Source organism: Pocillopora damicornis, chromosome 10 (assembly GCF_964200805.1).
Source record: "Pocillopora damicornis chromosome 10, jaPocDami1.2, whole genome shotgun sequence".
NCBI classification, from domain to species: Eukaryota; Metazoa; Cnidaria; class Anthozoa; order Scleractinia; family Pocilloporidae; genus Pocillopora; species Pocillopora damicornis.
In genome coordinates this window covers 2,709,104-2,723,432 of record NC_142679.1, presented here as the reverse complement: position 1 = coordinate 2,723,432, position 14,329 = coordinate 2,709,104, and the positions used below count along the sequence as shown (strand labels likewise).

The 14,329-nt window shown below is 34.6% G+C and overlaps 1 protein-coding gene across 9 annotated transcripts in view; it reads right to left on the bottom strand.

Moving 5' to 3' along the window:
- LOC113683654 (coiled-coil domain-containing protein 154) overlaps positions 1-14,296 on the bottom strand; it is a 20,730-nt gene extending 6,434 nt beyond the window's left edge. The window contains exons 1-13 of one of the 9 annotated variants that reach the window (XM_089183843.1): positions 14,144-14,272; positions 12,616-12,812; positions 6,938-7,568; positions 5,891-5,973; positions 5,545-5,640; positions 5,113-5,338; positions 4,425-4,553; positions 3,933-4,057; positions 3,164-3,290; positions 2,676-2,813; positions 2,160-2,192; positions 983-1,102; positions 335-417 (exon numbers count right to left, since the gene is read on the bottom strand). In XM_089183843.1, coding sequence (XP_089039969.1) covers positions 335-417; positions 983-1,102; positions 2,160-2,192; positions 2,676-2,813; positions 3,164-3,290; positions 3,933-4,057; positions 4,425-4,553; positions 5,113-5,338; positions 5,545-5,640; positions 5,891-5,973; positions 6,938-7,568; positions 12,616-12,686 — 1,862 coding nt within the window. In that variant the 5' untranslated portion in view covers positions 12,687-12,812; positions 14,144-14,272. Of the gene's footprint in view, positions 1-334; positions 418-982; positions 1,103-2,159; positions 2,193-2,675; positions 2,814-3,163; positions 3,291-3,932; positions 4,058-4,424; positions 4,554-5,112; positions 5,339-5,544; positions 5,641-5,890; positions 5,974-6,937; positions 7,569-8,821; positions 9,060-12,615; positions 12,877-14,143 lie in introns of those variants that run through there. The other 8 variants (XM_027200913.2, XM_027200908.2, XM_027200909.2 and 5 more) reach the window with 8 other exon arrangements.
- Positions 14,297-14,329: the final 33 nt, after the last annotated feature.

Sequence of the window (14,329 nt, the reverse complement as noted above, 5' to 3'; positions counted from 1 at the left end):
CACAAGGATAAAAATTCAAGAACGTTCATTGAGTACTATATTGCGGTATAATCTTTACTGTGGTCTCATGAGGTCTTTCTTTTTCACTCTAACAGTCAAAAACGAAACCCGCGCGGTCCACATAACCGGAACTCTCCTAGCTTCCAAATTCGTGATGACGAGACTGAATCTCCCTGGATACGATACTAGTGCACCACAGGTTACCGTCTTCCCATTGAGAGACACCTGGTTCACCATAGGTTACCCACCACCTCCGTACAGAAAACAGTATGAAGAAAATGTATACTGATGTTGGGGTGACTGTCCTGAGTTACAAGGTTTTAATATATCGTACTCTGCTGCCTTTCTCCTCTCTTCTTCCTCCTTGGCCTCCAGATCAGCTTTCAGTCCTGCAATCTGTCTTTGGAGGAGAGCAATCTGAAACATAACATAAAAATGTTGCCCAATTCTAGTCAATTAATAGTATAAAAGAGCAATATATGGGTCATGTATTGTGAACAAAGGAGACCTTCTACATCACAAAATGGATATCCTTACTGAGTCAATACGCTACAATTTTTTTGTTATTTAAAGCAAAGACATCAATATCAACACAATTAGAAAATCCCAGGAGATTCCATCTGTATCAAGTGATAATGGTATACCTGTTAACCTTTGAAGGTTCAAACCAAGAAATGTCCTCGTGGTTTTTTTTTTGTTACAGAAGGCAGGGAATTGTGAGAGGTGTGCTTTTGTTTCAATTTCCTCCAGAGTAGACTTCGTTCATTATTCCATAGTTTATTTCTTCACTTTAACTGTGTGAAACCTCATTGACATTTACAAAGTTTTTTAATAGTTAGAAGCATGGCATAACAACTCATACTATGACTGGCCAGGGAAACCAAGAAGAGCTAAGCATATGTAGGTCAACATTCCTGAATTATTTTCAAAAACTGAAAGGAGCTGATTAATATTAATTATATTTAGTAATTATTGATTATACCTCATCAGGAAGTGGCCTAAGCTTGTTTTGTAATTCTCTAAACTGCTCATCAGTGTCCTGGCGCCAACTGGCCATCTGACTTATGCTTCTGTCTCGATCATCTTTGTCTAATTTACCATGCTACAAGTAGAAAAAAAAAATGTCAGACAAACATAGGTTACAGGAAACCAGTCCACAATAAAATTTCAGTTTTTGCAGTTTTATTTTTTCAAATGATAGCTGCTTACTAAAAGACCATCAAACAACAAAGCTTGTTTGATTTATTAACATGAACACTCATAAAAGGCAATATAAAACTTATTACAACAATGGTACTCTCAATACAAGTGTACAAAAGAGCCATGTGACCCTTGATGACCTTAAAAATTATTATACTGTTTTATGTCTCTAAGAGAAAAAAGATCTGTAAACTCAACCTATAAATTTCAGAAAATAGATCAACACGCTTCCAAGTTTTTCAGTCTGTAGATCTTAGAAAGTTTATTGGTTCAGGCTACAGTGTTCTTGATTGCAGCACAAAGAAAATAAATTTACCGAGACAATTACTTACTAATAGGTATCTACTCATTTCTTGCTTTAGGATATAATAGATCCACGATTTTGAAAAATTTAGAAGTCAGTGTGTTTAGGATTTAATCATTTATTAGGAGTTAGTCATTAAGAAATTTAACAACTTACATCAGTTTACATTTCTTACTTTATAGCTTTGCATCACACAGCAGTTATATCACTTTGTTTTGTTTTGCTTTGTTTTGTTTTTAATCAGATTAAATTTTATATTACATTAACTCCATCCATTCACGTCAACTTAAGTTTTAATCTTAGTATAATTGACAAATATTTCATGAGCATGGGCTGGATATAAGATGGTAAATAGCCAACCAGGTGCATACCATAGAGCTGGCTATTAAACCAGTCTTGTATCCAATAAGCATGAATCTTGAACACTCGGATATTTGGAGCTTTTGTCAGCAATGCAACAGTTGGTGTAATGCATTTCCATGTAAGGTGACTCAGAGTATGAGAAGTGATATTGGGAGATGAGTGAACCAATCAAAACACCACTAGGCATTTAATATTGATTTTGGAGTTTAAAAATTTAACAAAACTTGGTATTGTTTAAACAGGTTGATTATCTTGTGGTTACAAGTAAAACCTTACAACAGATTATGTTCACCTCTTTTTTTTGAGAATCCACTTTTTTAATCCGCTGTAACAACAATGCATTTGATACAAACAAGTTCAAAGTTAGTTGGTACAAAAGATTGAGTAAACTTTTTAAAAACTTTACACTTATATTTAAGACAAATTATGCCTGGTGGATAAAAAAACTCTTTAATGTACAATAACAAAATATTTTAAAACATCTAACAATAATAATCATAAATTTTGACTTCCTATTAAAAGAAAACAGTCATTCTATAAACTTTAAGTTAAGTTTATATCTATTTCTATCTATAAAAGTTAGCTATCTATAGACCAATTGACTTTTGTCTGTCCACCTTAACAGTTAAAATCACTTTTATCACTTAATATCAATACCACTCCACAGAGGTTGACATCAAATTAATTACAAAACCATCAACATTGCCATCTGTCAACAGTTAAGGGTTATTGATACTAATAATTTTAAAAGAGAATTATTATATTCAATAGCTTGTTGGGTTTGGGAATGAAAAAAAAATCCTCTTACCTTTTCCAGTTTGCTGAGAACATCTTCCATCTCTCCTACTCGCTTGTTCAACTTGGCAAGTCTTGTGTCCATGTCTGCTAATCCCTTGACCCCTGTGTTGCTGTTCTTGTCCATCATGCTGATCAATTCTTCTTTTGCCTGGACAACAACAGAAAGTCACGTATCAGATCAAAGTGCTCCAAAAATAAAGGACTTAATTGTCACTAGCATGTACATTTAGTGAGGCAAACACAAAACTGATCTTTAAACACTTAAACTCCTATGAACAACCAAGAAAGAATTTCTCTTTACAATATCAATACATTATCAAGCAGTCACAGGTGGTGAGAATAAAGAAAAATATCAATTAGGTGATTATTAGTTGGTTCAATACCAAATTCTCCAAACTAATATCATAAGAATTGTGTTGCAGACCATAAGGAGAATTACTATTGGTTATAAAATAGAGATCTTGGAAGCAAAAGGGTCAAGGAGAGTTAAATACTCACCTTAGAAACACTGTCTGAGACCTGTGAGTTAACTCCACCCACTGCTTGTTGTAAAGTGCTGATGGCCATGTTTAGTTTGTCCTGTAGCTGATTACATCTGATGGATAGTTTCTCACTTTGTGATTGCCTGTAAATTAATGAAAGGAACATAAATCAGAAATGAACCAACAGATTATTGTTAATACTTAACTATGGAAAAGACAATTTAATATACTTGATAGCCAAACCAACTAAGACAAGTGCTGTGTCAAATGAAAGATTAAACAAATTTATAATTATGAAAGTTCTGTGGTTAAAAAAATAAATTTCAAGTCAAAATCAATTTTAACTAGTTGGTTTTCATCTTTTTCTTAATTTGTACCCAGCATAGTACTAAAACTCTGAACAGGAAAATAAATACAAATCAGACTTGAGCTTAACATCATTTTATCTTAAAAACCATTTTGCAATAGTATCTATATTATGCAAAAGCTAAGTAAATTTGCTGGCAGAATTCTCATCAAAAAGGTGTCAATATGGTAACTAATGATAGGTAAGGACCAAAAATTACAATATTATAGTTATAAATAAAATTAGCCTGCTAAAGGATTTTATGCAGTTACTCACTATGCACCATTGTATTTCTACCATTTTGTTTTACAGGATTTTCTTCAATAATTTAACTGCCCAACATTCCCCTCCTCCCCTTCAAAGACATTTAATTATCCCATCCCTGAAGGAAAATATATAAAAAAAAACACAAATTACTGATTATTCAATGCATAGTGACCTTGATGTGATTTCAGCATGTAACACTTGTTCTATTGCCTTCCTTCCTTCCTCCATTTGTCTTTCAAGTAACGTTATAGACTCATTAAGTCGCACAAGACTCTGGTCAGTCCTTGCCTGTGCAACCTGAGTAGAAAACATTGGGTTACTTTAAAATATAAATCCCATACACAAATAGTGTCTTGCTCTTATTGTAAGATTACAAAAAGTAAATAGTAAGCTAAGGGAATAATTACAAGCAGTTGCCTGATATCCATAACATTTTATAATTGTAATTGTAATATTAACACATCTATCATAAAAAGTTAAATTAAATCAATACATCTTCCTCGTTTCCTTTCACACTTAAAATGTTCATGTTTAACTTGAACAAGACTAAATTTTCCCCTTCTCTTTCAATTATGTTTCTATAAAGCAGAGTGAAAAGTTTTGATTTAGTGTGAGAGCTAAAAACTGTACCAAGGTTAAGAACTTTAAATGAGGAAGCAGTTACCTGCTGAGCCTGTCTAGACAATTGTGCTTCTTCGTCAATGTAAGCTTTGAGTGACTGCCAACGTCTCTCCATCTCCTCTCGTTGTGCCTTCTCAAACACAAGCCTGGCAGCTTGTTCCTCGCGTAATTTCTTGAAAATGCAAAGTAAGAGATTTCAGTTTGATGATTTAAGAGCTTGGAGATACTCCAGAACTAATAAAAATGGAAAAAATTTATCAAAATTGTCAATTCTGCCAAGCTGATTGCACATTGACGAATTTGAGTAAAAATCTGCCAAAACTGTCAAATCTCATCTCAAATTTCACTTGGTTTGATGAAAAATTTTCAAATCTGCCATTTTTGTTACAGCATGCATATTTGGACATAGTGTGGTGTAGATAACTGTAATGATGTCTACAAACTCTTTGGAAGCCTTACGATGAGATTTTTAGTTAAAATAGTAAACATTTTTGCTCTCACGATCTCCTTATTAATTCTCCTTACTATTTGCCAGACAGTTCTTCAGAAGTTATTCTGCAGAATTTAGATTTGGATCAAGTCATAATCCCATAATTTATATTTTCCTTTACTCCCATAACTTAAATTAATTGTCCACTTGATATGGTATTCATATTGTGAGGAGAAATTCTCTCTTGGTCACTCATCAAAGTTAAAGTGTTTTAAACAATGTAAACTCTTACACTGCTCACCTTTTCTAACAAAGTAAACTTTGACTGAGCATCTTCTCTTAGTCTTATTTCTTTCTGTAACATCTTTTTGCTCTGCTCATCTGAAAGTTCTGCCAGTTTACTGGCAATCATGCTTCTTTCATTCTCAAGAAGGTCCTCCTTCTCCTTGGAATTCATGGACTGTGCATATAACTCTTGTTCTCTCTGATGATGACTTTCCTGCACAACAGCTCTCAACTGCTCTATACTGAAATTTAAGATAAAAACATAATTTATAGCATTATTTGAAACTGAAACAATTAAAACTGATCTTGGATAGATGTACACTGCTTGATTCCTCAGCCATTTTGTGCCAAGAGGAAATAAAATGAAAGCCATATAATCATATGTCACATAGTTCTTTATCAAAAACAGTTTTACAAATTTGTCAGTCAAGAAACTTGCAATCCCTACCTGAGCTGGTTCTGCTGACTAGCTGCCCTTCTCTCCCCTTCCTCAGCTTCAATGCGTCTCCTCAATTCACTGGTTATCTCTTTTATGTCAGCTAATCTATACCACAGAATGGAAATGGTTCATTTGAGTCACCACTGCTAGAGTAAAAATAGCTGTTCACTATTCAAGTTATTATTTAATGTACCATTAATAACTTCAACAAAAATTTAATCTCAAACATGACTATAAACCACATGCACACCCTGATTGTGAGCTAAGTCAACCAGTTAATAATTAACATCAATAATAATTTAACATTTGAAATTTGTAGGCATCAGAGTGAAAATCTGATCATGATTTACAATACCTTGCTTCCACAATACTCTTGAACTGAAGTGAATTGGCTTCTTTGGTGTTCTGATCATCATGTTGTTTCTTCAAAGAAGACATCTGTTGAAGGAAGAGACTTTGAGACATCAAACACAATAAGGAAAAAAGCAGGCATTCTGATCTACATTCATTTATGTTCCAAGCAGTACAGTGACAATCCTATCAACTGCATTTTTTACTAGACTACAACTATCATAGTTTACAAATTAAAGTAATGTAACATGAGGATAGGGCCACAAAATTGCTTTAACTTAACCCTTTTCCTCTCAAGAATGACCAAAGAAGATTTTATCCTAATGGCTTAAAGTATTAATACATTTTTGAGCAGAGGGGTGATGAGAAGAAAAAAGGATATAAATTGAAGGATATTGTTTGATTAAGCACCAAAATCTCAAACGAAAATTCATCAAAAATGGATGAAGGAAAGTGCAAAGAATTGGAATTTTGATCTTGGGAATGAAATGGTTATTAAATAAATGGAAGGAAAGGTAGTCACCGGTACTAACTGAATGATAACTAATTTTGAAGTTTTCTTGATCTGATATGTTGCTTTAACATATCAAAGATTGAATTACCTAGGAGAACTTTCCAAAAAAGAATTTAAGGCATTACTAGAAATAATATTTGCAGACTAATAACTAAAAAATTTGTGACTGTGCGTATATATTGTACAAAAAAGAAAATATTAAGACCTCATGTAGAGACAATAAATCAAAGCTCTTTTGTAAGATGCTCGTCTTACAAGGTTAACAAAAGTGTGTGCATTGACATATAATTATGTAATAATTGCAAAGGGGGTAAGAGGGGCAGGAGACAGGACCAGGAGGGGTGGAGGAGACAGGAAAGGAAAGGAAAGTGATTGGAAAAGAGTCGAAATTGGTTAATCATTGACCTATAGTGTTTCTCAATTAAACGGTATTTGGGAAGGGGGGGAAGGAGAGTGGGAGGAAAGAGAGGGGGAGGGCTGAGTGAGATTGTCACCCCTTGTCCATTCTATAAAATTGTATCAAATGAAAGCACTTACTGCACTGTTTGTGTCTCCCTCAATTTTTTTCATCCTTTGCCTTATTTCTTGTACTAGAGTACCAAACTGTACTGTCTGCACTTCATGTTTGCTCTTCATTGTTCTCACGTCATCTATTAGAGCTCTCATATTTTTCTGCAATTGTTCTTGGCTTTCTCTCACGTCTTCCATGTCATCTTTGACTCGTTCCACATGAACATGAAGCTGTTCTCGTCGACTCAGTAATTGCTGTTGATTTCCTAATAAAGCTTGTTCCATCTGCTTGGTGTGATTAACAAGAGTCCCTACTGTGTTGTGCTCTGATTCAAGTTTTTCTTCAGCACGTGCAACCCTCATCATCATTTGAGTGTACAAATTATTTGCTGATCTAATTTTTTCCGACAGAACAAGCCTCTCTTCCCTTTCCTCCCTCAAAGTGTCTTCATTACGCCGTATACTTCCTTTCAGTTCTCCTTGTAAACGAACAAGTTCCTCTAATAATGCCTTATTTGACTGATCAGTCACATTCAGTCGTCCTTCAAGATGTCTTAGACGGCCACCCTCATGTGCTGGACTGTTATTCCTACGCACTCCCTTTTCTGAAGCATCTGTTATAGCTGGTAAGGGATGACTATGGGCACCAACAGTTGGTCTGTAAAAATATAAATTAGAGAATATTTGTAAAGGAAAGTGTCAAGAGCTCAACCTTTTTACATGATTGTATGTATATAAAAAAAAACAACAACAATTTAAACTGCCCCTTTGGAACCAACACATATTCTGAAGCAATGACCAACAAACAAATTTTGTAGTTTGATACAGTTGAAACTCTGGGCTGAATTTTCTGGATAGTCAAGAGTCTGGATAATCAAAAATATGAATATCATTAAGCTTAAAATAAAACTGGATTGTAGGGCACATTCTCAACTCACTCTGCATAATTGTTAATGTTTGCCAAAATAATTCACAAAAAAATTATTTAAGTTAACCAACAATGTTTTACATAAACCTAAGATGCTGATATAAATTCTAATTCTATCAGCCTCTGAAGCTGCATTAGTGGAAAAGGATCAACACTGTTTTGTCTTTCCATGTTGGAAAAAAACTGTTGCAGATCTCTAATGCAACTACTTAATATTCACCAAAAAAATGGAACCAGAGAAGCAAGTAAAGATAATCGAGGTCTGGATAATCAAGGTTTGACTGTACTCGTACTTGAGTTTTTGAGTCCAGCACTTCATAGAATTGCCTCAGAAAAACATATATTTGCATGTTGCTCAAGATATATTATCAATGATGAAAGCGTTCAGGCTTGAAGTTCACAGATCAAGGTATATGTCAGAAGATTATCACAATTATAAGCTTTTCCTTGTTGACTTTGTCCACGGTGAAATGAACTAGTCTGAGAACACGGTTTTTCTTCCTAAGGACTTTCTACCTAAAACAAATTAACATCATGACTATTTTGGTCTGCTAAAATTCATAAGCTTGGAGGATTTTCCAGCATTAGAGCTTGTGATAACGATAAACTTCTTCCATCTAATGCATCCACGATAAATAAAAAAATTGCTTCATTTGGTCAAAAGTATTTTTATTTCGACTGTTATGACAAAAGAAGCTTCTAATTCTGCCGTGCTCACGATTACGCATACTAACTGGGCAACTTCTAAGGAGTTTTATCATCCTTAATGGCACCTAATTCAAGAGATCTCTATTGCTCTTTGAATTTCACATAAAAGCTTCAAAACTAAATTAAACAGAAAATTATTTTCATAAACAACAAGACAAATAAATCTTCGATGTCCAGTGCGATCGAGCAAGAGCTTAACTCTCAATTAAGAGAGATCGGTATTTATGAGAAAGTTATTAACGTATTTAACACAAGGCAAGAAAAAGGAAAATTACCTCAAATCCATCTCTCTGAAGCTAAATAGCTTTCCGTAACTCTTCGTGAAACATAACCATTAATTTTACGATATTAGAAGGTAATAAAGCTCTTTAGTGTGTTGTACATCCAATACGCCGCCATGTTTGTTTGCATATACATAACGTTTGCTGATTGGCTCCCGAAGTCGGTTACCCTCGAGACCAAGATTTGTTTGGCGGCGAAGAAAAGGTACCCACCAAAAAATTTTTAAAAATCTCGGTTAGAAATATCGAGTTTGCCTATAGGAGCTATTTTAATGCACCTTAAAGATTTTCCGATTAAAACTGTCACATTAACAAAAAGAAATTAGGGGTTTTTTTGGCCCGAATTCGATTAAAAACTTATGCATCCGTTCAATGAAGATTTTAAATGAAGTCGAATATCTTATTAATTATTAACAAGTGGGACACAAATTGAATTATATCAAGAATTCACGTCTGAAACCTTTCTTTCTGAGAAATACTCGAAAGTTCGGCTGAGCGGATCACTCAGATGAAATTCATGCAAAATATATGTCTTGGCGTTGGCAACCATTTATTGATTTCATACTAATTATTTGTTACACATTTTGTAGGGATGCGTTCAAAATAAGAGGCTTTTTTTCTACCTTTAATGACAGGTGATAATTTTGAACTTTTAGAGTGTTCTATTATTTAAGAATTTCACGTCGCGTGGTATTGACCAAATGTGAGCTTAGCGGTTATTTTCCCTGGCAAAAAAACAATTTCAAGATGGATCGGAGATGGATTAGTCGCAAGTGTGGTGAGCCTGTACTCGAAAAAAAGTCAGAAAGGCAAGCGGGCTTGCCGCGAGTTTCCCAAGCCTCCAGAGTTTTCCGCTCGCTTTCTTTCTTACGCCGCGATGGTCTTCACTGACCGAGGAACAGCCGATGGTATTATGGAGATATATATATATATATATATATATATATATATATATATATATATATATATATATATATATATATATATCAGATATATATATATATATCAGAGGGATATTTCTAAGAAAGGATATTGTACACTGCAGTGAAAACATGTCTCGTGTTAGTCTATGTTCGTCTCTACAGTTTGCCTTCCGAACCCCTGTGTCCACAACTATGAGAAAATTACATGATGCGCTCTTGGTGTCCAATTTCTTGCATCCGTACTATCATTAAGATAAATACAAGGAGTGGGAAAGTTTTCAGGTGTCACATTCAGCAGAAGTTCTTCAATTTGGAACGACGTCCAAATTCTCAAATTGCTATCGGTTCGTTTAATTATTAGTTTTTCAGAGGACCTTACCCTCTCGTGACTCTTCTAAGATATTCTGATTATACTCCCACTAAATTTATCATCCCACAAGTAGGAGGAGGTGTTGGTTAATTCCATCAGAAAAATTGGCATTTACAGTTGAAACCAGCCAAAGTGTTAACCTTTTCAACTACGCAGACAGTTTTAATAGGTTGTATTTTTATAAAATCAATAGTATCTCCAGATTTAATTTTTTTCATTCTAAGCCTGTTTGAAATTGACGGATTACTCGAAAACTTGCACGCAGACTTGAACATGGAGGAAAAAAATGAGACAACCTGATTAGGACGACTTTAATTCATGGCTAAAATTCAGTTGCCTGTAAGAAGCAGTCAGGATAAGCCAGATTGTATAACTTGATGTTTCTTCGGTCCAGCGATCTGATAATGCGAATGGTCCATAATGTTATTGCAAAATTATCTTATTATGAGCTTTTTTCTATCGATGTGCAGCGCTATAGATTCCCCGTGGGTTCACTTAGATGACTTAAAACCCTACACCGCCGGGAATCTATTTTCTTTTTTCCTATTTTATCAAAACATTTTTTTTTTTACCGCAAAAATCTATGCGAGAAAAAGTGGATTCACATACACGATCCGTCGATATTCTACACTGACGGAAATTGCCTTCCTTTTTCTTTCTTTCTTTCTCTCTTGCTTCAACCAAGATACTTTTTGTTATTTTAAAACCAATTCGAGAAAAAAGTGTTTTAAACCGAGACAAAAACCTCAATCGAAATTATCACCTCAAAACTCAACATCCGGCCACGCAACAATAAAACGTCTGCCTAAACGAAAGGCGGAAGCTTTGACAATGTCGTTGTACAGCTTCCTACGCGGAGGCATTGTGTGGCATGAAAGAAAAGAATTTTGTGTGTTTAAATTTCTGCCGGTTTTGCAAATTGACCTTAAAACCGCAGAAACATATTCCTAACGAAAAATACAAAAAAAAAAAAAAATCATAAAATATGACGCCGAAAAAAAAAAATCTTCTACATGAAAATATATAGACCCCAGGAACTTAGACAGGGGGTATAGGGGTACTACACTATTTTTCTGATTATGTTGTTGTGTCAGCTTCTTCAGGCGGTAGTTTATTAGCTTTTGGAGATTTAACATAATTAAGTGAAATGTAACCAATAAGTTTAATGTGCTGTAGCTCACTGTAGTAATAAAAGGTTAAGAATTTCTGTTTGCATCCCTGTTAACGCCGTGAGGTTTTGAAGTTTTACATAAAATTACGATCTAAATTAATTCTCCGTGGCAATTTCATTCATCTCAAACTGCAAAAACTTGCACCCGCAACGGAACAAAAAATCGACAATCAGCCAATTATTAAAAGGTTTAGTGTTCTTCAGTTGCAAAATGCCGTGGGTCTCGATTCCAAGAACCCGCTTTTCTGATCAAAACTGAAGCCGGCACATCTTGTGCCATTTATATTCTACGTGAAATATGGCTCGTTCAATTACTGGCTCTTAAGTTAGCCTGCCTAATGTTATCGATTAGTCAAGTGCGGGATTCTTCAGCATGAATTTCCTCATGGCGTCACACATATTCCTCATCAAAAGATTTTTCTAACTGTTCAATTCAATAACATCTACCGACTCCTCCAATTACTTTTTTGAAATAAATTCGCTCAGTTTAATCAGTATATTTTTGTTGTGACATTCATCCGACAGGGATTTGCTTTTCAAAGCAGATTATTTGGACAGCTTATGACAAGTTGAAGTTGTCCACTACCAGCAGCGAATCAAGGTCATTGAAACAAATTGGGATTTGTATCCGAGCCTATCTTACAATGGGTTGCAAAAGTAAAATCATTAAAAGTAGTCTGAGACTGAAATAACAGCACTATTTGGCAAATCTCGCGGCTTAAAATTTGAGAACATCAAGAATATATCGTTTTAATTTTTGGGGGGTTTAGATTGACTTTGAATGACAAGATCTATAGTTAGAGAAACGCACGATAAATTTCCTCAGTACAAAGGTATCTTAATTTCTCAAGTTACAACGACGTTCATGAAGCTGAGATCTTGATTTAAAGGAGATTTTCTGACACCACTCGATCTTTGGTAAAAGCTGACATGTTCGAACTTCTTCACCAGTTATTTGGATTAAAACGCTAAGATAGAATACGCGATAGAATAATATTTTTTCATCTCATTTTCTTAGAAAGGATATTTTTCATTTGAACTAAGTCAACATATCTCAATTTAATTTTATGAGTCTTCCTTTAGATAAATTAAATGAGCGGCATTAGGAAATTAAAGCCCTCCTGTGCTAACTGGTTGAATGATATTTTTAAGTCGAAAAGATTCCGAGTTGAATTTTATTTCACGAGGAAAAAGAATCGATTCCACTTTTAGTATAGTAATTGTTTCTGTCACCTTGAAAACTTCGATCGCGGTAAACAAAGAAAACGTGCGCACGAACCTTGCATTAGAATCAACACAAAAACGTATCACATAAACAAAATACCTTTTTCGAGCATATGATATCGCTGTGTAGGTTGATTGTACTGGTCCTTTGTTCCACGGAGGATTCGCCATACTTTGTACTGCTTCATCCGATTTTAGCTCTCGTCAACACGAAAATACTCTCGAGAACTGCCCTCTTTAGGACGAGATGAGTCATAAGCGAATTGCTTCTTGTCAAAGCTAACTTTTTCACAAACACTGTAAATGACAACGGTAAATTACTACGTTGCGTCTTTTTGGCTATGTAAATGCGCAGGTGTTTCCAACACAGTGTTGGCCCTGGCACCCCCATAGCAACCAGGACGCTTTTTGATCGATAAGCAAACTCGAACGAAATATGAATTGAATAGGCGAGCATTATTGAAATGTTGCAATATTGTTGCGCAAATGGAAACAATGCCCATGTCAAAACTAAGTTGACAATCTTTGTGCAAATTCAATGCTTGTCGAGGTTTTAGCGATGAAAAAAAGTGCTAAAATATCCTTGTAGTTTCCTTCAAAATAGGTGATAACTTGTAGCTAAGATGTTTAAAATTAGAATTCCAAGAACAAATATTTAAATAAACAAACTCATTTCCCTATCTTTTTATCGCCAAATGGGTTTGTAATACTGTCACAATTTTTCTTTCTACATTTCATTTGACTTTTCGTCAGAGGTTTTTGAGATTAACAATTATTACTCAAACTTTTGAAGGGCTGGTGCGTGTTTTGAACACTAAAAGAAAAATTAATACCACATGAAAGAACTTACATAATGACAAGAACTACTTGTCAGTCATGACATTCACTTGACAGTTTTATCGTCCAGTTTTCCATATTGCATGTTATTATGAGTTAGCATAAAGTTAATTTATGTATACCACTCAAGCTTAAAAACACTGCGTACTTCTTGAGAAAAATTAAATCGCAATTTAGCGCTGGGAATTTCCTTGTTAATGAGGTTATTCCATCTAATTCTATTTCTCGTAATATTTTCTACTTGATGCTGAGTTGGCTCATCTTCGAATTATATCCATGTATATACAACAACAGGTATTTTAACCGACAGATTTAAACTTCATAAATGAGGAAGTTAGAATATCTCCCTGAAAAAAGGAATTTTTCTTATACAGATAACCTTATTTTAACTTTTCAAAATTATTTTTCATAATTCCAAACGAGTGAAGTCGGCATTTTTAAGTTACGAACTTAACTTTTCGCACAAGTTGCTGCTGAGAAGGCAAATTGGTCGATCGGTATTTAAAGATTAAGACTGTTATCACAGGCATAAACATTATAGATTTTACTTAAGTCTTATTAACTGCGGAAACTAGGTATGATAATAAAATGATTCTCGCAATAATGTTTCGTCACTCAAAGTATAGCTGCGAAAACGAACCTAAGAAAAATATTCATAATAACTTTTAATATTTTCTATTCGCAGCCGCTTTACGAGCTGCCAAACACTTGTCTGCCAAGATAATTTCATCTCCTCAAAAGTGTCTTAGCTGTGTAAAATAAAAGTTCTATTAAATATCGTCCAGTCTCACCTCACTGTAGAAGATGTATCGTTGTCTGAGACTGAGTTGTCTCGTGAGACCTGCTTCTTCTTGGCATATGGTTTTCTCTTAGCCTCGGCCATGTCATCCAAACACAGCTATAAATCATCGCTCCACCAGTCTTTGTCTTGTGGGGCAAATTCATTAATAATTCAATAACGTCACAGTCTGTGACTT